Genomic DNA, 25,921 nt, shown 5'->3' with positions numbered 1-25,921 from the left:
CTCTGCAGTGCTGCCACATCCAGTCGTGAATAGCGGTAGACAATTAAACAAATAACGGGCGGAGGAGGCTCCATGAACATTCCCATCCTCAATGGTGGCAGAGCCCAGCACGTGAGTGCAAAAAAACAAGGCTGAAGCATTCGCATCCATCTTCAGCCAGAAGTGCTGAGCGGATGATCCATCTCAGCCTCCTCCTGAAGTCCTCACCATCACAGAAGCCAGTCTTCAGCCAATTCGATTAATTCCACGTGATATCAAGAAACGGCTGAGCGCACTGGATACAGAAAAAGCTATGGGTCCCGACAACAGCCTGGCTACAGTGCTGTAGACTTGAGCTCCAGAACTAGCTGCGACTCTAGCCAAACTGTTCCAGTACAGCTACAACACTGACATGTACCTGACAAAGTGAAAAATTGCCCACGGTATGTCGTATCCACAAAAAGCAGGACAAATCCAATCCGGCCAATTACCACCCTATCAGCCAACTCTCAATCATCAGCAAAGTGATGGAAGGTGTCACCAACAGTGCTATCAAGCGGCACTTTAAAAAAAATTCATTCTGGGATGTGGACGTCGCTGGCAAAGCTAGCATTTATTGCCCATCCCTCATTGCCCTCGAGAAAGTGGTGGTGAGCTGCTTTCTTGAACCACTGCCGTCCGTGTGGTGAAAGTAATCCCATAGTACTGTTAAAGAGATTGTTCCAGGATTTTGATCCAGCGACTATGAACGGCGATATATTTCCAAGTAAGGCTGGTGCTTAACTTGGAGGGGAACTTGAAGGTGATAGTGTTCTCATGCGCCTGTCCTTGTCTTTATAGGTGGTAGAGATTGTGGGTTTGTGAGGTGCTGTTGAAGAAGCCTTGGCGAGTTGCTGCAGTGCATCTTGTAGATGGTGGAAAGGTTTTGGGGAGTCAGGAGATGAGACACTTGCCACAGAATACCCAGCCTCTTGTAGCCACAGTATTTATGTGGCTGGTGCCCCCCCCCACCCCCCGCCCCCCCCCCCCCCCCCCCAGGATGTTGTTGATGTCTTTATGAGGCATCTTTCTGCAACTGAGGAGCATTATAAATGTTATTTTAGTAGCAGTTGCAGTAGTTACTACTGTTGCTTATACTGGGCAGTGCAATTTCTGTAACGGGATAATTGTGGAACTTGCTTTCCATTATTTAGTGGTGGAGCAGCTGATCCCAGAACTGAATCTCTTACTGAAATTACTGGACCATGAGTACCTGAGTGCCACCACCAGAGAGAAGACGATGACAGTGAGCAGCATGTTGCAGCGACTTCAGCCAACCTCTGGTCAGTGATATCAATTCAATTACTTTACTCCCACAGCAATTCATTGAGTTCTAACTGAAACAAAATCTTGTAGAAGTGTGCTTTAGTTTATGAAATATTAAGTTCTGTGCTCAATTGTATTTTCCCTAATTTAATTGCTCACTGTCTCACTCACCATTTCCGCTTTCAACTGGGGAGGGTGGGCATGATAACCTAGCTTCCACCACATTTACCATCAGTGCCTCTGCATGACTAACTAACAGGAGATGCTCTTTGTTGGTGTTGTCTCCCAAACTGAAAATCTCAAGTTCCCAATGGGCATGATCTTACAACACAAAACTGTCTCTAAGTTGATACTAATTGTCAAGCTCATTCAGATGTAAGAAATTGGAAGAAAGTGTCACACTGGTGCAGTAGTAGGTGCTGTTCTGAGTTTAGGGCAGAGGCCTACTGATGGCGCAGTATAGACCTGCTACAATAAATAATAATAACTTATTTATATAGCGCCTTCAATGCAGTAAAACATCCCAAGGTGCTTCACAACAGTGTTACAAGACAAAACAGGCAACTTTGACACCAAGCCACAAAAGAAGAAATTAAGGCAGATGACCAAAAGCTTCTTTAAAGAGGTGGGTATTAAGGAACATCTTAGAGGGGAAAGAGAGGTGGAGAGGCTTAGGGAGGGAGTTCCAGAGCTTAGGGCCAAAATAGCTGCAGACACGGCCACTGATGGTTAGGCAGTTATAATGAGGGATGTTCAAGAGGCCAAAATTAGAGGAGCACAGACATCTTGTTGGGTTGTAAGGCTGCAAAAAGATTACAGAGCTAGGGAGGGGCAAGGCCTTGGAGTAATTTGTAAACAAGGATGAGAATTTTGAAATCGAGGTGTTGTTTAACCGGGAGCTAATGTAGGTCAGAAAGCACATGGGTGATGGATGCTCGTGACTTGGTGCGAGTTAGTACATGTACTGCTGAGTTTTGGATGACCTCAAGTTTATGTAGCGTAGATTGTGGGAGGCTGGCCAGGAGTGAGTTGGAGTAGTCAAGTATAGAGGTAACAAAGGCATGAATGAGGGTTTCAGCAGCAGAAGAGCTGAGGCAGAGGCGGAGGCGGGCAATGTTATGGAGGTGGAAAAAGGCAGTTTTAGTTATGCCACGGATATGCGGTTGGAAACTCTTTTCGGGGTCAAATATGTCTCCTAGGTTGCGAACAGTCTTGTTCACCCTCAGATTGATGCTAGGGAGAGGGATGGAGTCAGTGGTTAGTGTACACAGTATGCGGTGGGGACCAAAGATAATGGCTTCAGTCTACACTATTTAATTGGAGAAAATTTCTGCTCATCCAGTACTGGATGTCGGACAAGCAGTCTGACAATTTAGATACCAAGCAGGGGTCGAGAGATATGGTGGAGAGGTAGAGCTGGGTGTCATCAGCTGTTCTGCGATTCAGACTAAGGCATATTGTTGGGGCAGAATAGAGGCAGCTTTATTGTACATCTAGGTGTGCTATATATGCTGGAACCTAATCCCTGAAATGGGAAGAGTTGCATTCCTTTCACTAGCATTCCTCACTTTGATAAGCAAAAAACATATGATTCAGACTGTTATGTAGGTTTGTGGTTAAAATGTTTGTTCTACACATTTTCATACAATTCCATTTTAAAATGGCACCATCTTTTGTAACAAGAATATTTGAAATTCTGTTTTTCCCTTTGTAGCCAATCATGCATTGTTGTCTAATTATCAAATTTGGTAATGCATCAAGAGTGCTTATAGCTCTCGCCATATAATGATGATAAATTCATTCAACAGTTCTGCTGTCTCTGGCTTTGCATGCCCCTGCATGATAAAAACAGAACAACCAGCATTTATCCTTTAACATGTGGAGATATGCAAAAAGAGCAAACATTTGCTTCAGTTCTTAGAAGAGATTAGAGCAGATTTTCACTGCCTAACAATTGCCAGGCACAAGGAGGCAAATGGTTTTCTAGCTTTGAAGTTTTGCAGTCCAACTATGGTTCGACAACATGATGCTGCTTCAGGGCTATTGTGAATTTCAGCTAATCCTTAAAGTGAAATTTATGTCGTCTATACTTAATTTGTTTCCATTTAGTTTCAGAGATGTTTCAAAGTCTGTTTCATTAACAAAATCATGATCACTCAGATGGTTTACAGTAATCAATGTTGAACATGAAATTCAATAACACCCAATTGTAGGCATGTGAAGTTTTCATACACTGTCCACTTAAACTGTGAATCCAGCAATGCAGTTATAGATTTTAGCCTCTCAGTGTGGGTTGTATTTGTAAAGAATGTTTTGAGTTGTGCAACATTATAGTGAAGTGTGTCGCTGATCGTATTGGTAATTTGGGTGATAAATTGAGTGTCGCACAGGAAACATTGAAACATTAAAACATATTGGTATAAGTGTGATTTTCCTATTGCATATTGGCACTAATGCACTAAATAAGTCTCAGGACAACAATGAATATGAAATATCAACAATTCCTGATTAGAAGGTGCTCACTGGAAAGAGAATTTTAAAAGTATTTTCACGTTTTCAAAAAGTACAAGAAACAGAGGTTCCACTTGAAATGAAGCTGTTACAGACCTGAGCTTGGTGTTGACTGTTACTGGCTTGGAGTTTGTTTCTTTTGGGATTCTGTTAATACCAGCCTCATGGGAAGCTGGAAGAATCTGTGTTAGAGCACTGAAGGGATATTTGTTATTAAGGAGCTGCTGATCAGTGTGTGAGGAAAAGCTCACAAGTAAACTGAAATTATAAGGGTAGAGATTAGGAGAAGCTGTGAATTCAGTATCAACATTTTGACTCACTATACATTATCTTGAAATGCTTTAACCCTTTCCCATCCAGATGTTTCACCAGTTTTAATTATTTTCACTAGGAATTTGAGGGCTGCGTTATGCGACAGATGCTTTAATGTCAAATTACCTTCTGTCTAATTGGGCAGAAATAAACAGCAATTAGTAGGACTTTGACTTCCCAGTAAATAAACAGTGGAGCGCTGACAATCCTTGCACAGTATGGTTTTAATTTGGAGTACTACACAGCATTTTCTGGCCAAACCATTACTTGTAACAGTTTATCAATGATTAGAAATCTAGGAGTTGGAGCTTTAAAGAGTCTGATCACTTGGTTTCTGCCTTTGTTGTAATTAGATTTTGCTGTGTCTCTTTCCTCAGTTCCTGAAACTAATTATATGTACATGAACACCTCAGATTGTCGGAATGGCACAAGCTTTGTGGAATCCTTATTCGAGGAGTTTGGTATGTAATGCAACATTTTTGCTTTGAAATAATAGGAATGTAATTACAAGGCTAATTAAAAATGTTACAATCATAAGGTTACATTTTCAGAGATTCTGCTCTTGCAGCACCACCTCTAGTGGGAGGGTATCATTGCTGTTTGACAAGTTTATACAGGCAGTTCACATTATAAACGTGGATATAGGAATTTATAATGGAAATATAAAACTATATTACTTTCAAATGAGGACTGAATTAATCCAATTATTCCTACATTTTAACCCTGCCCATTATATTTGCTCTTGACTCCCCATGGTGAAAACCACAAGAGATCAAGTAATATTTTTCTGTGTACACATTCTTAAACGGTGCCAACACTTATCTTGCCATCTAGTTACAGATATGCCAAATAGTTGCCTCAGAGAAACCATTAGCCTTCATTATTAGCCTCTTTGTTAGTGCCTTCTTGTGTGAGTAAAGGTAACCTTCTCCCAATTAAAGTCAATGCAATAATTTCTTAATGCATTATTAATATTCAAATCTGATAGAAGAAAATTCCTGGTACAATATAGACAAATGTTGACCAACTCCTACTTATTCTTGATTGAGAAAGTACTGAGAAAATTTTACATGAAAATCTGGCAATAAATTACAGTGTATTCAGTCTAAGTGAGGTCAGCAATAGACATCTACAGAGGTTTGGTTTTGTTATAAATAGCACAAGATGGGAGTCTTCATGTGAAGTTTTGACATTCTGTGCAATTTTCAACCTGTCTTAACTGTGAAATACAGAAATGCATCATTGATGTTATCTGAAATAATAGCACTTTTCTGATTCATTGTTTATGAGTAATGAGAAGGAACTAGCCAGAGAGAGAGAGATAGCAAATAGAGGCGAGCTCATTTAAATGAAAACCTAATGGTCTTTACGTCTTAGAGCTCAAATTTCAACTAACTAAAAACATGCTGTGCAATATTTTAATATTTAGCAATAATATCCACAATAATCTTTAGCTGGCAAACATACATTTGTTGAGTTTGACAGTTCAGTCTAATTACTGTATTGGATCTGCTGGATATCAATCAGCATCCCTGCACACTGGTTCCTAAAAAGACAAGTATCCAAGCATCAGATGTGATAGGTCATGTTTGATGCCAAACATCGTTAGAATACAGCTATAAGGAAATGAATGAACTTAAATAATAATGGAGGTGTCTATGTCCTGGCAAATTAAGATAGAAAGATGAGAATGTAGAATCTGCCAGTATTTTAACCGAACCTCATTTTGGCAAGGCATTGCATATATAATTCATGATGACCATCCAGTTGAAAAGACAATGAAAAATAAAAAGAAGAAGTTCTCTGTGGTTTATTCGATGTGACATACATAGATCATTGTGACATCCAAATATCCTCGGTCAGCCTTAAACCCACTTAGTTGAAGAATAAAGATTCCCTGCAGCCAATCGGCTTTCTATCATTTGTTTATTGCTCAAACGTTTAGCATGAATTTTCAATTCAGCTAAATTGAGATTGATAGAGGGTGTGAAGTCAGAATGGATCCAACGACCGAGCTATAGGAAACTAAACAACTCAGTCGTTGAATATCAGAGCAAGAAAATAATAATTAAAAAGGCATCTATCATCATCAGCAAAGGAATGATTTCTGCGGCACGAGGTTTAGCCCTTAATATTGACCAGAGCTGTACAATCACTTCTGTTTGCTGTTTCTGGCTATAATTTTTTGCTTCTCCCCTTTTCCTACACAGTTTGGTTTTTATACTTTCTATGAATCTTAGCCTTCCCTTTGGCCTATTCCCTCCCAATAGCTCACTGAACTATTTTTGATTATCAGTTAATTTGATTAAATTATTTCAGAGCATGATGTAATTTGTCATGTGTGTTACAAATCGTTGTAGTAATGATAGGATGAAATCCAATTGAGGTGGGCCATTGGGAGTAATAACTTGTGATAAGACCACCCAAAATTGTCAGATATTTGGGATCAAGATTCTGGCTAATGCCACAACACCAAGAATGACTCAAATAAACTCATCTGTGAAGCAAGAGAAAATAGGAACCACCATCGCCACCCCCTCCCCCTCCCCCATGCTCTTCACAAGTCATGTTGGAAACGAACTAGCCTTGCGGAGATCATCACCTTTATAGTTCACAATGTAAGTCCCCATAAAAGTTAAATGGCTGTTTAAAACAGGAAATGACTACTATTAGGATGGGAGAAGTTAGACATTCAGAGACTATCTACAGCCTAATGTCATTGTTATTACTGAACATCAGAGATGCCAAATAGTTATTAGATAAATCTAGACACGAGCTGGTCGATTTATTGCTAAAGGCTGTGACATTTGATGCACTCTGCCTGCAGATCACCAGTCCAACTGAGTGGTGGTCTGTCCTCAAAGACCAGCACTGACTACATTCTATGTGGAATAAAAAGCTGAATAGGAGTGGTTGCAGATTCTCGTATATCGGAAAGGCAGAACATCATCAGGCCATCAAAGGAAAATGTGATGATGAGTGGGGATAAATAAGCCACTGTAGCTGATAACACTGAAATCACTATGGCTGATAACACTGGAAAGCAACTCTGGCTAATAGCAATGACAAAAGAAGCAAGAAATAGTTTGAATAAAGAATTTAAAAATATTTCCCTCCTATCTTATATCCGAGCTAGTCACCCTCCAGCTTAACACACCAGTCATTCAGCCCTCAGTCTAATACTTTCTTCAGTCTGCCCCCAGTCTAGTACTTCAGTCACTCAGTCCCTGTTCTAGTACCTAAGTAATCCAGACCCTAGTACGAGACTTCAATCTTTTAGTCTCTTGTAAATTTGAGATAGTAACAAAATTATCCATTATTTAAATTTCAGCCAATTAGCTTTTGGGTGTTGAATGAGCAAGAGTTTTATTGAAAAATAATGTGCATTATTGACATGTTTTGCCTGTGCTGTATTGCGCAGGCAGCGGAAAGAGCGTGCGGCAAACCAGTCCCACCCACCCCTTCCCTCAATAACTAACTATGACAGAGTCTGTGGCTCTCGTATTGGACTGTTCAGCCACCAAAGAATTCACTTCAGGAGTGGAAGCAAGTCTTCCTCGATTCCGAGGAACTATCTATGATGATGATGATGATTGCATCAGGCATGAAGCCCTGGAGACTATAAAGAGACCCATGAGTACCATGCATTGCATTGCAAGTTTATTTGATATAGTGCTTATATACTAACATTTCAAACTGAATGTTTATATTTTCCATTTGTGTCCCATTAAGAATATTTCAACTAACTGAAGAGAATGATAATATATATGAAGAAAATCCATTCATCAATCAGAATGTCAGGAGACAAATTCAATATTGCCAGAGGCATTGATTGAAAGGCATAAACATTGTAAAAACAATCACTGCACAGCTCTTCTCTTGAGCGAAAAAATCAGCTGATAATTGCAGACTCCTGTAAAAAAGCAAAATAACTGAGCTAAAAGTTTTAGAATTGGACTGATTACTGATTAATGAGAAAATATAATTCTTACAAAACAATAGAGGTTATTCAAAACGGACTACAGCTGACATTAATGAAACTGATGATAATACTCTGCAATTTTTTTTTAAACACCTCAACAGACTGTAATCTATAGATTAAAATTTTAATACAGCTACAAAATCTCTTGCCATCAGTCATTGATAGGCTGTTAGGGAATGTTACTGTTCACTGTTCTAAATCTCTATTATTTCAAGCTTTATTATCCAAAGCACTCTCATTTGTAGTTAACTGTATATTGAACTAGGGAGATTCAGGGATAGAGTTTTTGCTCATGCATTTCAGGAATGGAAATGGTGAGCAGTGGTCTATGCTCTTGCTTACTCTAACTTTCTCTTTTGGGGCTAGTTATGCACTCAAGGTGAATTCGCAGCATTCAATCTGCGAGTTTCTGGATAATTATAGATTGGAGAATAGAATACCTGGTGCTACTGCAGCTATTTAAGTACCATAATGGCCTTTAAAGGAAGAGCTTTTGCCACTAAAAGAAACCCGCCAATACAAAAAGTTTGTCTGTTGATATAATGCGCAATACGGAGCCAAGAGACTCAAGTTCATGAATTCAGTTGCGGAACTGCTGCTCCAAGAAGTGGGAAAGAGGAAGGTTGCCTTTTTCAAAACTCAAGGGCACCCTCTCCATGAGAGAGTAGTCCAGAATGCCTGACAGGAGATATAGGCCTAGAAATTCGTCGTGGCGCAAAACAGGCGGTATCGGATCAGCCGCCAGTTGTACGCGACGCCTGATATTCAGGTCCATTGCAGTCAATGGAATTAAATATTAGGCACCGCGTATAATGGGCGGCCAATCCGATAGCGCCCGAGACAAATTTCTAGGCCAAAGTCGAGGTAAATGTTGTATCAGCTACTCAGAAGACCTGGCACCAAATTTAAAAGAAGTTTGCAGACTGGAAGAAATTAGTCAAGATAAAGTTACCATATGCCAAGCAATTAGGCTTAGTATGCATGCCATAAAATGTTTCTTTGCTTCCTGTTGAATGCTACCTCATACAAAGCACTCCTTGCAGCCCTTCAAATGGTTACCATGCATGCCTATACAGGGGGAGGGCACAAATTATTGCAAGGATATTAAAAACCATGGAAAAGGTACAGCAGAGATTCACCAGAGTTAGTCATGAAAGGTTATAGTTATGAATAAAGGCTCAAAAACTTGGGGGGGACGGTTTCACTGGAAGAGAAGGTTAAGAAGCATTTTTTTTTTTTTAAATCATGAAAGATTGGAGAGGGTAAATAAGATGATTGTTTCCACTCGATGTCAAAGAAACTAGAAGAAAACTTTTCAAACAAAGATTTTTTTTAGAACATGAAAAGACAGAGTTTTAACATAATTTAGAAAGGATTGGATAAGTGTTAGTAAAGGAAAAATGAAGAGCGTATGGGGAAAGGGCATGGAAATGGGATTCGATTAGGCATACCATTAAATTGATATCACAGTCACAGGTGAGATAGGGTGAATGGTTTCCCTTTTTGCTGTCAGTTCTATAATTTTTCTAAAATTCCCACTGTAATTTATAGCTGAAGCTGTTGGAACTTGATATCTTAAAAAAGCTTCACACAAAAAATCCTTCCAACAAAACCCATCTGCATGGAGCTTGTACATGTACTCATGCCCACAAAGGTGCAATATGGACACTTGAGTAGCACTTTATGTGCTTCTCACACTTCTAACATCTTAACACTACTTCTTTGTTTGTATTATAAGGCAGTCATGACACAAGGGAGCAGGAATGCACAGGAGGAGCATCCTGCAAGTAGGAATAAGTAATGAGTTTTTAGAGGGAAGCACTGAGTACAAGTTAGGAGAACCAAGTGGAGGTAGTAGATGAGGAGCATGAACTTGCTGGCCAGAGGGCCAGCTCACAGAGGTTAGGGATTCAAAGTTCATGGACTGCTTGTAAAAGAAGGTTGCTATCTGAGTGCATTGTCTTATGGAGTTATTTGAAGCTGTTCAAAACACACTGCAAGACGCATGGCAAAAATCTAGGGGGCCGAAATTCAGGAACTCGGTAAGACCCGTTACCACCTACTTGTAGCGGCCATGCGGTGGAATCTCGTGGCCGTCACTTTGCGGTCAACTGGCCGTCCCGACCCAAATTCAGGTCAGGAATTTTTGGGCCTGTCCCTACTTCTGCACCACTGCTGCCGACCGCTTAAAGCACGTCATAAAACCGCGCACCACCGCTATCCCGCACCTCCATTTTATTAAGACCCAAAATCTGCCAAAAAAATTCACAAGCTGATGGACGGTGCCTCTGACAGCTTTTTCTGTTGGTGCACCTTGTCTCCTTTCTCTTGGCCCTGGCATTGCGGTGGACAATAACAGGGAGGGCTGAATGCCACGGCCACCATGTCATTTTTTTTTTGCAGTCGGCCGGACTATTGTGCCCCTGAGTTCAGCCGGGCTGCCAACGGGCAGCCTGGCACCCCCTCTTGGGTGCCAGGCCGCTAGCCCAGGCGAAACCCTCCCTGATGCCCCAGTAGTCGAAGTTTAAAAAATGGCCGATTCTCTCCCCTTTAACGGAGGGGAGAGAGCATGGTGGCGCACACGCGCTGTGATGTTACCGCCGCTCTGCTGCTGATTGACAGCGGCGGAGTCCCGATCCCGCCCCAACTTCCGCCCCTCAGCCTCACTCAAAGCCACACTTCCATTCCCTTTATGACCATCTTCCGGTCCAACATAAAAAAATCTTCCAAAGACGTGAAAATGGATCGGATGGCCGCCTCCACGCTCCCGGCGGTAAAACCAGGTAAGAAATCATAGGTGCGCCAGCTTTCTGGCGTGCCTGAATTTCGGCCCCTAGGTCTGTAAACATGGCTCCATGAATAGTGACAAGTGTAACCAGATTGTCTCTAGTATAGGCTAACCATCTTGGTCTCCCTTTATTCAGCCACTTCTACCCTCAGTATACTCAGGAGAAAAGAGCACTGAATGCCATGCCTATTTTCTGAATTTAGATTGCAGAACTTCAAATTCCTGCATTGTACCTTTTAAATGAAAGACTTCATGAAAGGCCAGGACACCATTGACCTTTAACATTCATGATATCTATATATGGGTAGATTAAGCACATTGAACAGTCCAGGCAGAGAAGTTCCACCTCATTATCATTGCACTGACTGTGTAAATTAAACTGTTGCACATTTCGTACAGGAGCACAGCACAGCAACCTGAGAGTCTGGTTGGGGAGTGTCATGATACACGAGTCCAGCAGAACACCAGAGAAATTGAAATTTGTACCATTTCTCAGCTACTGCAGCATGCCTGAGTCACTCCAGCAGCACAATCTCACTGGTCAAAAAAGCTACCACTTAAAGTTGACATTTAATATGTTAAAAAGAGAAATGACAGTGTAAAATTATCCATGTCGGAAGCAAACATTTGTTCTCTTCCCAATCTTTAATCCAGAATCGCTTTATTAATATCTCACAGTAGCTCACAGTTGGTTGAAGTCTATCTGTCAATTTTCTTTCTGACACTGCTTGGTTCAAAGAAATTCAAGTTTCCACAACTAAGATCAATTTCAGGAATATGTGTTTTGCATACTTGTGCCTCTGATCTCTGCTCTTTGTCCCTGACTTCCTCGCAGTCACAGAACCAGACATGAAAAGCAGAGGTGAATTGTATGGGTATACAAACCAAACTTCAAAGAAACTAGTTTGTGTTAGTGCTGATTACTCTGATACAAGTAACGTTGACTCTTTACACAGGATACAACTCAACAGTGTTAGCAACATCTGGCATCAGGGATTCTATGTATTGGGATTTGAGTGTGGCAATTGAAAGTATTGTTATTCATTAGTTTGTGTTTTCAATGAGATTTTTATTATATGCATCTCTCACAACGCTGCCCACAATGAGTTGGAAGATATGCTGTTTAGCAGAGCACTCAAAGGTGCTGAAAGGAGATGTTACTAGCAGTGAAATATTTGTAAACAGTAATTTTTAATGGGCCCAGGAACTCATTAAAAAAAAGCACTATTTAATTCACTGTCTCTGAGCACATCTTGAATGGCTGAAATTTCCCAGGGGCCAATCTAGATGTGCTCAGAGGTAACTGCTTTTTGTTTGCTTCCTGGGGAAGTTGAGGCAATCAGGTTTTTATGTGCATAAGGGTGATGGAAATATCTCAACGTGCCCGTGTGTGTAGATGGATAGATACTTGCAGGATAATTTGATGAATAAGATATTCATTTTTTAGACTGAACTAGAAACTACAAAAAGGAACATGACAGCATAAATACATCTGTTTAATTTCAAAACTTGGCAAAGTTCAAAATTCTGTTTCTGCTTACTTTAACATTCAGCTTTATTTCTAGACATTACTACACTCAAACCACACACGCAAACTACCTCTGGTCAGGACCTCGATTGGCTTTCTTCACATCACAAAATCATTATAGACGAGAAAGATCATTCAGATGATCTTAGTTTATTTAACCAGAAACACTTTTCAGGCTGCCTATCACAGTATCCAATTACAGTATTTCTTCAATGATTCCAAGGCTTTCACTATACTATTGCATCCGGGAGTCCATTCCATACATTGACCACTCTTTGTGAAGAATTTCCTGATAATGGTACAAACATAGAAACATAGAAACATAGAAAATAGGTGCAGGAGCAGGCCATTCAGCCCTTCTAGCCTGCACCGCCATTCAATGAGTTCATGGCTGAACATGAAACTTCAGTACCCCCTTCCTGCTTTCTCGCCATACCCCTTGATCCCCCTAGTAGTAAGGACTTCATCTAACTCCCTTTTGAATATATTTAGTGAATTGGCCTCAACTACTTTCTGTGGTAGAGAATTCCACAGGTTCACCACTCTCTGGGTGAAGAAGTTTCTCCTCATCTCGGTCCTAAATGGCTTACCCCTTATCCTCAGACTGTGACCCCTGGTTCTGGACTTCCCCAACATTGGGAACATTCTTCCTGCATCTAACCTGTCTAAACCCGTCAGAATTTTAAACGTTTCAATGAGGTCCCCTCTCATTCTTCTGAACTCCAGTGAATACAAGCCCAGTTGATCCAGTCTTTCTTGATAGGTCAGTCCCTCCATCCCGGGAATCAGTCTGGTGAATCTTCACTGCACTCCCTCAATAGCAAGAATGTCCTTCCTCAAGTTAGGAGACCAAAACTGTACACAATACTCCAGGTGTGGCCTCACCAAGGCCCTGTACAACTGTAGCAACACCTCCCTGCCCCTGTATTCAAATCCCCTCGCTATGAAGGCCAACATTCCATTTGCTTTCTTAACCGCCTGCTGTACCTGCATGCCAACCTTCAATGACTGATGTACCATGACACCCAGATCTCGTTGCACCTTCCCTTTTCCTAATCTGTCACCATTCAGATAATAGTCTGTCTCTCTGTTTTTACCACCAAAGTGGATAACCTCACATTTATCCACATTATACTTCAATGCCATGCATTTGCCCACTCACCTAACCTATCCAAGTCACTCTGCAGCCTAATAGCATCCTCCTCGCAGCTCACACTGCCACCCAACTTAGTGTCATCCGCAAATTTGGAGATACTGCATTTAATCCCCTCGTCTAAATCATTAATGTACAATGTAAACAGCTGGGGCCCCAGCACAGAACCTTGCGGTACCCCACTAGTCACTGCCTGCCATTCTGAAAAGTACCCATTTACTCCTACTCTTTGCTTCCTGTCTGACAACCAGTTCTCAATCCACGTCAGCACACTACCCCCAATCCCATGTGCTTTAACTTTGCACATTAATCTCTTGTGTGGGACCTTGTCAAAAGCCTTCTGAAAGTCCAAATATACCACATCAACTGGTTCTCCTTTGTCCACTTTACTGGAAACATCCTCAAAAAATTCCAGAAGATTTGTCAAGCATGATTTCCCTTTCACAAATCCATGCTGACTTGGACCTATCATGTCACCATTTTCCAGATGCACTGCGATGACATCCTTAATAATTGATTCCATCATTTTACTGTGAGTAATGCTGTAGTTAGGCTTTTTAAAAAAAAAAGAAGTCTAATTAATTCAAATGCGTTTGCGATCGGTGCGGCACTGTTAACGACTCCCGCCATATTGGGCGGGAGTTTAGCGGCGGCGCTACGACATTGCGCCCTGACCTCCTGAGCCCGGAGATCGTGACGTCATCACCGTGCGCATCGCCCCGTTAGTGCCCCGGCCCCGGAATTTGCTTTCGCCCCCTGCAGCTGCGCCAGGCGAAAATAGCAACAGTTTCAGGGGACGCGTATCAGGCAACCGGCCGCTACCGGAGCAAAAATTTAAGGGGAGATGGTCGAGTGCTGAAAAAAAACTCATCTTTTCGTTGCCAATCCTGATGCAGTTTCTTTGCGGGTTCGTGGCTGCGATCGCACAGCCCGGGACGCTGCTGGTGGTCCAGATAAGTGCTTTCTTCTTTTGCAGAGTATGCAGCGTGGGCCCTTGCCTTTAATTGAGGGAAGAGCCCCTCGGACACGGCAGCACCACACGACCCAGTGCGTAGCGCTGCTGAGGTGGTGCCCCATTACCTGCTCAGGAAGGAAGTGGAGCGAAAGCGCACCATTTCCATCCGGGGGCGTTCACACGAATTTTGAGAGAGGGGCGAGACTTCTGTGCCTAGTGCAAAGTCTCACTTCTCGCGAATGTTACCCTCAAATGGGTCGATATCGAATTTCTGGCCGTTAAACTGTATCTGATTCTGATGTATGTCCTATATATGTGGCACATGGGATCATACAGAGAAGAAAATGTCATCAAAGAAATCATAAAGTACTTCAGAAAAGAATGCTTGCCACCTACAATGATTAGACAATGAGTACTGTAAAGGGAACACACTATAGGATGGAGTAGGATATAAAATTTATTTCCACTTTTGAACAATGCCGCTGATTGGGAATCACCAGCCAGAGCTCATTCATGACACCAAACCTTGTATCCTGCTGCCTCCTGCAACACATGCTCTAAAAAGAAAATGCAAATAATACTGATTACTAAACAATATCACTTCATAGACTCTTTTGTGCTATTTTCACAACAGTTGAAGTATGAATCTTGTTCATGTAAATACAGATTGTGAACTACGTGACCTGAAAGACATGCAGGAGGAGTATAAGGATGGAAGCCAGATTGAGATGCCATTACCAGAAACTCCCCATTGCAAATCGGTGAGTCTTCAGTGCCTGGATCCATTTATTCTATAGAAATAATCAGTGTGGGAAAGGAATGTCATGATTTTATTTCTGATAAATCAGTAAAAATCTCCAGTCATTAATATGTTAACTGTAACAAATTGTTTTACTTATTCAATTCATTTTTGTTTAGTTAATAACTGTAGAATTTGTTATGGTTTTTACCCATTTTCTGTTGATTGTGGTTATTTTCTTTTTGGCAATATAACTGCGAGAAAATTGAGTTATCACTAGATAATTATATATTGAAGATCCTACAATGTGATTTGCTCCCACAGTTGGGTAGTCCTCCCACAACTGAGTTCTGCGTCAATGTTAACCTACAAAACACAGTCCCAAAATAGTTGCCAACTTTAAAAACAATGTAGTCCTGAGTAAAAGCCTATAAGCAAGGACACGATTACGAGGGGACTGGGTTAAGTTAAATATATTTTTTACTGTATGGGATTTCAGGATCTAAGTTGAGCTTTGGATTCAATTGTTGCTTATTTCGACAACCATATGATTTAATTGGTGACTGGTCTTGGCGAGTTTGACCGTGGCTCGACTGACTTTTGGATGAGATGCCAACCCGAGGCCCAGTCTGCCTTCTCAGGCGGTTGTAAAAGATCCCATAGTACCATTCAAAGAAAAGCAAGGGTGTTCTCCCCATTGTCTTGGCCAGTATTTATCCTTAAACCAACATAGCTAAAACAGACTGGTCATTATCTCATCATTGTTTGTGGAACTTGGCTGCAGGCAAATTGTAGAACTGAAATTCAAGCAATTTTGATATGTAACACGAGTTTCTCTCTTACTCAGGGAATATCTGATACACCACCCCCTCTCCCCACAACACCCCCACCTGAAGATTATTATGAAGAAGCTGTACCATTAAGCCCAGGAAAAGTTCCAGAGTACATCACCTCTCGCAGTAAGTATCTTGGCCATGTGTGAAAGAAACACCTGAATCTGTGAACATTATTTTTGTTCAGTGACAGAGCTGCCATTTGATTTCTTACCTAGTAATTTAAATGTTGAGCCATCTGTATAAACCTTCTGCACCAGATAGGCTGGATTCAAATGGCAAGATGAACATGGAATTGTTATCCTGTTCCTACGGTTTTCTTTCAGATTGCAGGCAATGTTCCTGCTAAGGTGCGCACGTGCGGCCATGCCATAACCTGAACGTTCCCGCGCAGACCGCCCACTGGCTTTTACAGTGTAAATGCCGCGCGAATGCAGAAATTTAAAGGGACCGCGCATTGAAATAAACAGGGCGCGCAGTGCTGGTACGTGGCTCAAAGCTTAGGTTTTCAAAGCTTGTACGAGAAAGGGAGGATCGAGGTATACTGGGAGCAAATACAGTTTTGAAGCCTGGGAAAATAATGAGTTAGAGTAGGCAATTGCATAATCAATCTTGATTTCAATAGAGTGCAGACAGAGGAATGTGAAGGTCATGTGGGACACCATATTTGAAGTTCAGGAGAAGAAAAGAAAATTCAGATGAACAATAATAATTCTAGTAATAGTAAAATAGAGAAAAAAGTTGCAGGGATAGAGGTGAGAAAAGGTTGGCCGAGAAATTGGCCTCCTTAGGACCTGCAATTATCGCCTCTGGGGACGATAATGACTGGGCACGGTGAGATGAACGACTCCCGCTAACTTGGCCGGATTGCGGCGACGGTAAGAAGTTGCACCATGATATCCTGTGCCCGTGATGTCATTGCTGTGTGCATCGCCCCAGTCGTGCCCCAGACCCAAACTTCGGTTCCGCCCCCTGCAACATCGCCAGGCGACAACACCGGCAGCTGCAGGAGGCGTTGTTTGGGAGGCCGTGAGCTTCAGGGGCGGAAGTGAAAGGGGAGGTTCCCGAGGTAAGTACAAAAATTTCTAAAATAGTTTTTTTTCAATTTTTTCCATTCCTCTTCGGCCGTGATCGATCAGTCCGGCACTTTGCTGGAGTGTATGCGGCTGATCAGGCCGGATCGTGGCTTCCATCAGGAACCAGCTAACTGGACCCAATGCACAGCCTATAGCGATAGCCCATCTCTTTTAGGGAGGGAAGGAAGGAGCCTCGGTACGTGGCAGTGTTGCACATCTACCACCCCGCCTGCGGCCTTTAGTGCTCCTGGAAAGAAATGGAGTGCTTGACTTAGTGCTCCACTTCCTTCCTGGAGTGCAAACACTGAATTTTTTAAAAGCCGGAAATCATTAGCGCCTGCCACTAATTTTCCCAGCTTTCAAAAGTTAACGCCCCAAATGGGGCGATACTGAATTTGTCCCCTATTAGCTTATTTGCCCAGTTTATCTTTCTTTGTACAGAATTATTTTTCTTTGATAATTATTTACAACTTAAAATGCTGACCTTTCCCTTCCTCTTAAATCAATAAAATGATTACTTTAGCAATGTGAACTGTAAAAATATAACCGACTAAGATGTCAGCCTTGGCTTATTGGTAGCAGTCTTGCTTCTGAATCAGAAGGTTGGGAGTGTTCAAGCTTCATTCCAGAGATTTAAGCACATAATCTAGGTTGACACTTGGTGAGGAGGGGGGCGGAATTTTAACCTAAGGAAGGATATACTTGTATTGGAGGCTGTTCAGAGAAGGTTCATTAGGTTGATTCCGGAGATGAGGGGGTTGACTTATGAAGATAGGTTGAGTAGGTTGGGCCTAGACTCATTGTTCAGAAGAATGAGAGGTGACCTTATCGAAACATTTAAGATAATGAGGGGGCTCGACAAGGTGGATGCAGAGAGGATATTGCCACTCATAAGGGAAACTAAAACTAGGTGCACATAGTTTAAGAATAAGGGGTCGCCCATTTAAAACTGAGATGAGGAGGAATTTCTTCTTTGAGGGTTGTAAATCTATGGAATTCTCTGCCCCAGAGAGCTGTGGAGACTGGGTTATCAAATATATTTAAGGTGGAGATAGCAGATTTTTGAGCGATAAGGGAGTAAAGCGTGATGGGGAGCAGACAGGGAAGTGGAGCTGAGTCCATGATCAGATCAGCCATGATCTTATTAAATGGCGGAACAGGCTTGAGGGGCCAGGAGGCCTATTCCTGCTCCTATTTCTTATGTTCTTAAATGGATGGGTTTGGAGCATATGGGTAATTAAATTGTTAAAAAAGGAATTCCCGACCTGAACCCGCCTCCAACCCACCCACTTCCAGTTTTAACAGAGGCGGGATGGAAAGCAGATTGGGGCGGGCGGCCAACCCTCTCCCAGGAGGCAGGACATCAATTTAAATCTTATAATGAGGCTGGAAGCATCTATTTTAACTTCCATTTTGTTTTGAACTGTGTGTGGGCAATTCGTAATACCTGGCAGTTACAGTAAGGCAGGGACTTCTGGATCCAGGCGGTAAGTGCCTTTATACATAGAAACATAGAAACATAGAAAATAGGTGCAGGAGTAGGCCATTCGGCCCTTCTAGCCTGCACCGCCATTCAATGAGTTCATGGCTGAACATTCAACTTCAGTACCCCATTCCTGCTTTCTCGCCATACCCCTTGATCCCCCTAGCAGTAAGGACCTCATCTAACTCCTTTTTGAATATATTTAGTGAATTGGCCTCAACAACTTTCTGTGGTAGAGAATTCCACAGGTTCACCACTCTCTGGGTGAAGAAGTTCCTCCGCATCTCGGTCCTAAATGGCTTACCCCTTATCCTCCTGGATCCAGGGTCCCTGCCCAAACCCACCCCCTGCAATTGGAGACCCCCTCACGAGGCCTCCGATCACTCCTCCCCACAGGCCACCCCGCCCCCACCGATGATACTGAGGCCGGCCACGATCTTCTCTCCCCCCCCTCCCCCTCCACGATGCTCTGGTGGCTGGCCATGATCTTCCCTTCACCTACCCACCCCCATCATCCCAGAAAGAATCTTCCCTTCACCAGCCCTGATTATCTGACCCTGATCCTCTCCCTCCAACTCCGCCCCCCACCCTGCCCCCTCCCCACCCGATCCTACACCCGACACCCCCTCTCAATCTGGCTAGCTGCAGGCGGGAAACCGAGGCCTCGCATGCATATCAGGCACGGTCATTAAAGTCGGCAGGATCTGCAGGAAACCCAGCCTCCTGGAAGCTCTCCGCCCCTAACCCAGCCTCCTCCTTAAAACCCAGCCCTTAAATTCAGTGCTGAGGGAGTGCTGCACAATCAGAAGTATTATTTTGCATTTGAATTAATCAATACGAACAGCACCCACCATCTCCCCCGGGATTCTGTTCCACAGCTTGGCAACTCACTCCTTTTCTCAGAGTGGTTTTGTATTCACCCCTCCTTCAAGTGTAGGCCGTGTCCTCTGGTTCTTGTTCTGGACAAGTTGAAATAGTATGTTAAGGTCTACATTATCTAGGTGCATGCTTAGTGGTACAGGTGCCTACCTGGAATATTTACATTCGGTGACTTCCTCCTGACCCCACAGGATGTTTGGCTCCCAATGTTAATTGTCCTTTCCTTACACCATTCAAGTCATGAAAATGAGACGAAAAACTGAAGTTACCCAAATTGAGCTATTTCAGGTTAATTTGAAAATTCTATTTAGTGTTAACATGTCTTGTGGGTGGGCAATGAGTATTGTAAAGCTTGAAGTCTGCGATACCACTAACAACGAGATCTAGACTTGGACCAAAATTCTAGCTAGAAATATATTTTTTTTTAATCAAAATCTTTCAGTATCCCTTTACCTTGATTGCTGTGATTTCACATGGATGGATGGAACTCTGCCCCATTGAGCATGCAGTCCTGCCCTGTCCAGGAAAGAAATGTGAAAAAAAGTATACTGGCTGGTAAAGTGATCAGGGCTGCTTTGGTAGGACCTTATTACCACACCAATTCTGACAATGCAAAATTTTAGATCTGGCTTTTGAAGCCAGTTCGCAAAACTTAACATAATCTGCCGGCACAGATAGTAAACAATTAACTCATGATTCAGGTCCCAGTTCAAAATGGCTCATGAGCCAGAGGCAAGTGAACACACTAGAAAACTGGGCAGTATTGATATGGTTCACTAAAAAGTTAATTCCATGAAGATTCAATGACCTGGTAGTTTGCTGTAAAAGCTAAATCCCTAGTAGTGGAATATATGATTTATAGTGTTGGGCTGATTAATAGTTTTTAATCTGATGCCGAAGAATGTAAGTGTCACAACCTATTAAGAGGGAAAGGCCATAACCCCAGGATACCTCTCGCCTGCTTCCTCTTTCTCTATTTTATTAATGAGGAGTGCTTGTAACACTGCTTCAGGGTGCTTACCAAAACAATCGTGATATTCTTTAAGATATTTTAGCAATCCAAATATATCTTTGGGTTAAATACCATGCATTTTGGGTCCTGCTATATTGTTCTTTCTGGTCAATGATGGACAGAACTGTAATATCAGATAAGTCAGGCTGGAACTCGGAGATATTCACTGACTTTAGAAGATTTATGTTTCCTTCATCTTTAATCCCATTCCATCCAGCTTTGCTAGCTTAACATCTAAGGAAATACCTAGATAAGTTTAAAAAAAACAAGAATAAATGAGTGAGTGAGTCATAGTTTAAGTTTCTTCTTGTTTGTAGTGACAGCTTTTTAAGTTTTGAAATGCTACATGCGATTTTGTAAGGGAATGGGATTGTTTAAAATCACAAAGGAAGCACAGCATTGTGGCCTTTGATGAATGTGTTTCAGTCAGAGAACAAAGCATGACATATTTCATTTATATTGCTCTTGTGGGGGGCATGGAACAAGAAATTCAGCCTCATATATATTTTGATTTGAAAATCCGCAACTATCCTCAAGTGATTTCTCTCAGTGTGTTGGCGTGAAAACTTCTCTCCATCTGGAAATTCTCACTTACTTCTAATATTGTTTTCGCCTGCCTTAAAAATATTGCATATATTTTATATTGTTTGTTTTATCAATAACCAACACTCATTCTTTGCAATATTATACAAATGATATGCTCGTAACAATCAGGCCTAAAGAGATAATGTGCAGCAATCACTTGAGATATAACTAAGATGAGATTTTAATACAGGTTACCATGACAACATTATTCATGCTGTTTTTAGACTTTGTCCTTGTAATGTTTGTAAGTTTGTAATGTTTGTAGCTCCACACTGTGGATGTGGACGTATTGTGTACTGCAACTGCAGGGTTAATAATAAACAGAACCAGGCAGATTCCGGAGGCTTCTGAGAGAGCTGCCTGCCATGTAGGAAGCTGTGTGTGCTGTGCTCTGTGAAGATATCACATTTGGCGATGAGGTGGGATTTTTCGGATGATTTAAAGCTTACATTTTGTTGGGGAAGGATTCAGCCAGCTGACAGAGAGACTTTGGAAGTTTCTGTCTTTGGAATAAAGCTATAAAATCTGAGGTAAAATACAGCACGCGGTATGAACAGCTAGAGATTAAAAGGGAAGTGTAATCGGACATTTGGGGGAATATAGACACGACCGAGAACGTTTTAAAGCGTATGTGGATCGGTTAGAAATGTATTTCACTGCAAATAACATAATCGAAGTTCCAGACAATGCAGTCCAGAACCGGGCTGTGTTGGAACATAAGAAAGCGATCTTCTTATCGGAGGTGGTTCTGGCATTGTAGGAAACCCTTGTAAATCTGCTTGTGCCTGACGAGCCAAAGGACACAACGCTTAAAGAGATTTTAACGAAGCTGGAGTAGCACTATAACTCCAAACCATTAGAAACTGCTGAAAGCTATTGTTTCGGGATTCAGAATCAAAAGACTGATAAAAGTATCAGTGATTACATCGTAGCATTAAAAAAGCTATCGATGCACTGTAATTTTGGAAACTTTCAAAACCGAGCATTACGGGATCGTTTTGTTTGTGGGGTGAAAAATGATGCAATCAGAAGGAAGTTATTGATGACGGATGACTTGACTTTTGAGATTGCTTGTTAGACAGCGAGGTCGATGGGCATGGCCGAACAATATTCCCGAGAATTAAATAATAATTACGGTCGTCAGTCAACCGAGGTAAATCACCTGCAAGTTCAAAGTAAAAGACGGGCATGGCCGAAAGTCTCAGAAACTGGAAATTCTAACAGAGCATCGAAATCATGCAATAGGCGCCTGGGACAACACATTGCTCAAAGTTATCCATTCGTAAAGGCAGAGTGTTTCTTCTGCAGAAAGACTGGACACCTTTCGAAGGCATGAGTCCAGCGTTCAAAGCTATGAGTAGAAATCCCAAGAGACTATATAGCATGGAAGAACAACAACAGGACGAGGACATGTTAGAGTTACACGTCATCAGGAGCACGAAGTTAACGGACAGCGATTCGGAAAGCATCAAAATCCACATAGATGTTGCGGGATTCAAGATACCAATGGAAATTGACACGGGTGCATCCATGAGTGTAGTGCCGGAGTCGCTGTACCTCGACAAATTGCATGATTTCCAACTGGAGAAATCCAAGATAGAGCTGCAATCCTACTCGGGAGAGAAAATTCCTGTAGCAAGTCGTAACACCGTACCGGTGAAATATAAAGGTCAATTTCAGAACTTGCCTCTAATAGTAGTGAAAGGAGACAAGTCTGCCTTACTAGTAAGAAATTGGTTGAGCTCACTGAAGCTGGATTGGAGTAAGATTTTCTGTGTGGAAGCGAGATTTTCATCAACGGATGAGGTTATCAAGAAGTATCCGAAGGTGTTCTGCGAAACGGGCAGTCCAATCCAAGGCTTCAAGGCGAGTGTCATGGTACAGAAGGACGCTAGATCGGTTTAGTACAAGCCACGTTCCGTACCATATGCACTCAAGGAGAAAGTTGAGCAAGAACTCAAAAGACTAGAGACTGAACATTAGTTGTAAGACTGATCGATGTAATTGGGCTACACCCATTATTGTTGTACCTAAGTCCGATGGTAAGGTAAGATTGTGTGATGATTATAAAGTAACCGTAAACCAGGTTCTAGAGGGTAATGTCCCCAATACATTGTCGAATATAAGATTTATTCACAACACTGACAGGTGGTCAGATCTTCTCAAAACTGGATCTTACGAATGCCTACTTACAGCTTGAACTAGATGAGGAGTCCAAGTCATGTTTGACTATAAATACTCATCTAGGCCTATATCAATTTAATAGGCTACCGTTTGGAGTGTCTTCTGCCCCTGCCATTTCCAAGGGGTGATGAACCAGATTTTGCAAGGTATTGAAGGGGTAGTATATTATTTAGATGACATACTAATTTCAGCACCAAATAGGCATATTCATAATAATATATTGAATGAAGTCCTCAAACAGCTAGAGAAGCACAGAGTACGAGTGTCTGCTCGTAAGTGTGAGTTATTTAAAAACTCAGTGGATTACTTAGGGTACAGAGTAGACAAAGATGGTTTACATCCAACCATGGAAAAATTGGATGCAATTAGAAATGCACCCACTCCCAGGAATGTCACTGAACTTCGTTATTTCTTGGGTCTTTTGAACTATTATGGGAAGTTCCTACCAAATTTGGCTACATTATTACATCCACTGAATGAACTTTTGAAAAAACAGATCCATTGGAAGTGGTCAAAAGAATGCGATACAGCATTCAAGGAGTATAAAAGCAAATTGGTAGAGAGCACCATGTTAGTTCACTATGACATATCGAAGGAGATTCAGCTAGCATGTGATGCCTCTCCGTATGGAGTTGGGGCAGTGATCTCTCATGTATTAAGTAGTGGGGAGGAAAGACCAATTGCTTTTGCTTCACGCACTCTCAGTGCCAGTGAGCGTAATTATGCTCAAATTGAAAGGGAAGCTTTGGCATTAATTTTTGGGGTCAAGAAGTTTCACAAATACTTGTATGGTCGTAAGTTTACCATCATTATGGACCATAAACCCCTAACAGCAATCCTCCATCCAAAGTCCCCAGTTCCAACATTAGCTGCAGCCCGAATGCAGAGATGGGCTTTGATTTTGTCAGCATATCTATATGATATTGAATACAGATGATCAGCTGATCACGGTAATGCTGTTGCAATGTCTAGAATGCCTTCCCTATCACAAGTTACACCCGATAGGGAAGAAGTGTTTTATTTTTCATACATTGATGAACTGCCAGTCACAGCGGAAGAGATTGGTAGAGCAACCAAACGTGACCCAGTGATGTCAAAGGTGTATGAGTATATTGCAAATGGATGGCCAAACCAGGTAACAGACAAAGATACACATCCATTCTTCATTCGTAGGAATGAATTATCAGTCGATAAAGATTGCATCATGTAGGGTGCAAGAGTGGTTATACCAAATAAATTCAGGTCCAAATTATTAGGAGACCTCCATGACCAGCACCTGGGAATGTGCTTGACTAAGAGTTTTGCACGTAGTTATTTATGGTGGCCAGGTCTTGATAAAGATATAGAGTACATCGTGAGTCAGTGTACGACATGTCAATCGGTAAGCAAGCAACCACCACCAGTACCATTACAGCCATGGAAATGGCCTTCCAGGGTGTGGCAAAGGCTACATATTGATTTTGCTGAGTTAGAAGGACAACAATTGTTCATTGTGATTGATAGCCATTCGAAGTGGGTTGAGGTGTTTCCAATGTGGAAAATAACAACAAGTAAATCATTGGACATTTTGCGAAAATTATTTTCTTCATTTGGCCTCCCTGAAGAGATTGTTTCGGATAATGGACCACAATTTCATTCAGAAGAATTTGCACAATTCACGAGCAAAAATGGTGTGAAACATATCAAGGTTCCACCATACTACCCTGCTTCAAATGGTGCAGCAGAGCGCACTGTACAAATTGTAAACCGTGCCCTCATAAAACAAATGTTAGATCCAAATCCAAGGAAACAACAGTTGTCATTGGATCACAAATTGGCTAATTTTTTGATTACATGTCGAAATACTCCTCATACAACTACTGGTAGAACACCAGCAGAGTTGTTTCTCAAACGACAGCCACAAACCAGATTCTCGTTGTTAAAGCCAAATTTGGCACAGTCCGTAGAAGAGACACAGTTAAGACAGAAAGAGAATCATGATCGAGGTAGAGTAAAAGAGAGAAGTGTGAAATTAAACCAGAAGGTGAGAGTGAAGAACCATCACCATAAATGGTTACCAGGAAGAGTGGTGAAGATATGTGGTCCTCGCACATATTTGGTAAAGATATTTGATAATGGACAGGTTAGGTTTGTTCATATTGATCATATTTTACCTGCAGACATGGAAGGAGTTGAACGTGGGAATGATTCAATTATTTCTGACTCATCAGATAGTTTTGATACACCAGTAGCAAATCCTAAATCCAATGTACTGGAAACAAATCCAGGAGAGAATCAGAATGAAAGTCTGAGTCCGAGTCAGGAAAACAAAGAGTCTGAAGTTAGAGTGAGTTCAAATGAAAATCAAGGAAATTCCATAGAGGAAAACGTTCCTCAGGATGAGCCTCGAATGAATGTGAAATCGACACCGGGTTTGGAAGGTTCTGTTCGAGAGCGAAGGTATCCTCTTCGAAACAGAACACAAGTGGTAAAGTTAAATTTGTAAATATGGAAAAAAAAAAAAGTTTATATCCTGTGTTATGTATAAACATGAAAGTTATGGATGATGTTTGTTATAATAACTTCTTCATTAAGGAGGGAGAAGTGTAATGTCTGTAAACTTATAATGTTTGTAGCT

At 41.7% G+C, this 25,921-nt stretch overlaps 1 protein-coding gene across 1 annotated transcript in view; it reads left to right on the top strand.

The window, feature by feature from the left end:
- Positions 1-25,921, top strand: part of LOC139262997 (actin filament-associated protein 1-like 1) — a 232,800-nt gene that overhangs the window by 118,760 nt on the left and 88,119 nt on the right. The window contains exons 2-5 of the mRNA XM_070878426.1: positions 1,173-1,301; positions 4,485-4,568; positions 15,180-15,274; positions 16,100-16,211. Coding sequence (XP_070734527.1) covers positions 1,173-1,301; positions 4,485-4,568; positions 15,180-15,274; positions 16,100-16,211 — 420 coding nt within the window. The remainder of the gene's footprint in view (positions 1-1,172; positions 1,302-4,484; positions 4,569-15,179; positions 15,275-16,099; positions 16,212-25,921) is intronic.

Source organism: Pristiophorus japonicus, chromosome 4 (genome assembly GCF_044704955.1).
Source record: "Pristiophorus japonicus isolate sPriJap1 chromosome 4, sPriJap1.hap1, whole genome shotgun sequence".
Lineage (NCBI taxonomy): Eukaryota > Metazoa > Chordata > Chondrichthyes > Pristiophoridae > Pristiophorus > Pristiophorus japonicus.
Note: the sequence above shows the minus strand (reverse complement) of the source record. Positions and strands in the feature narration are given on the sequence as shown.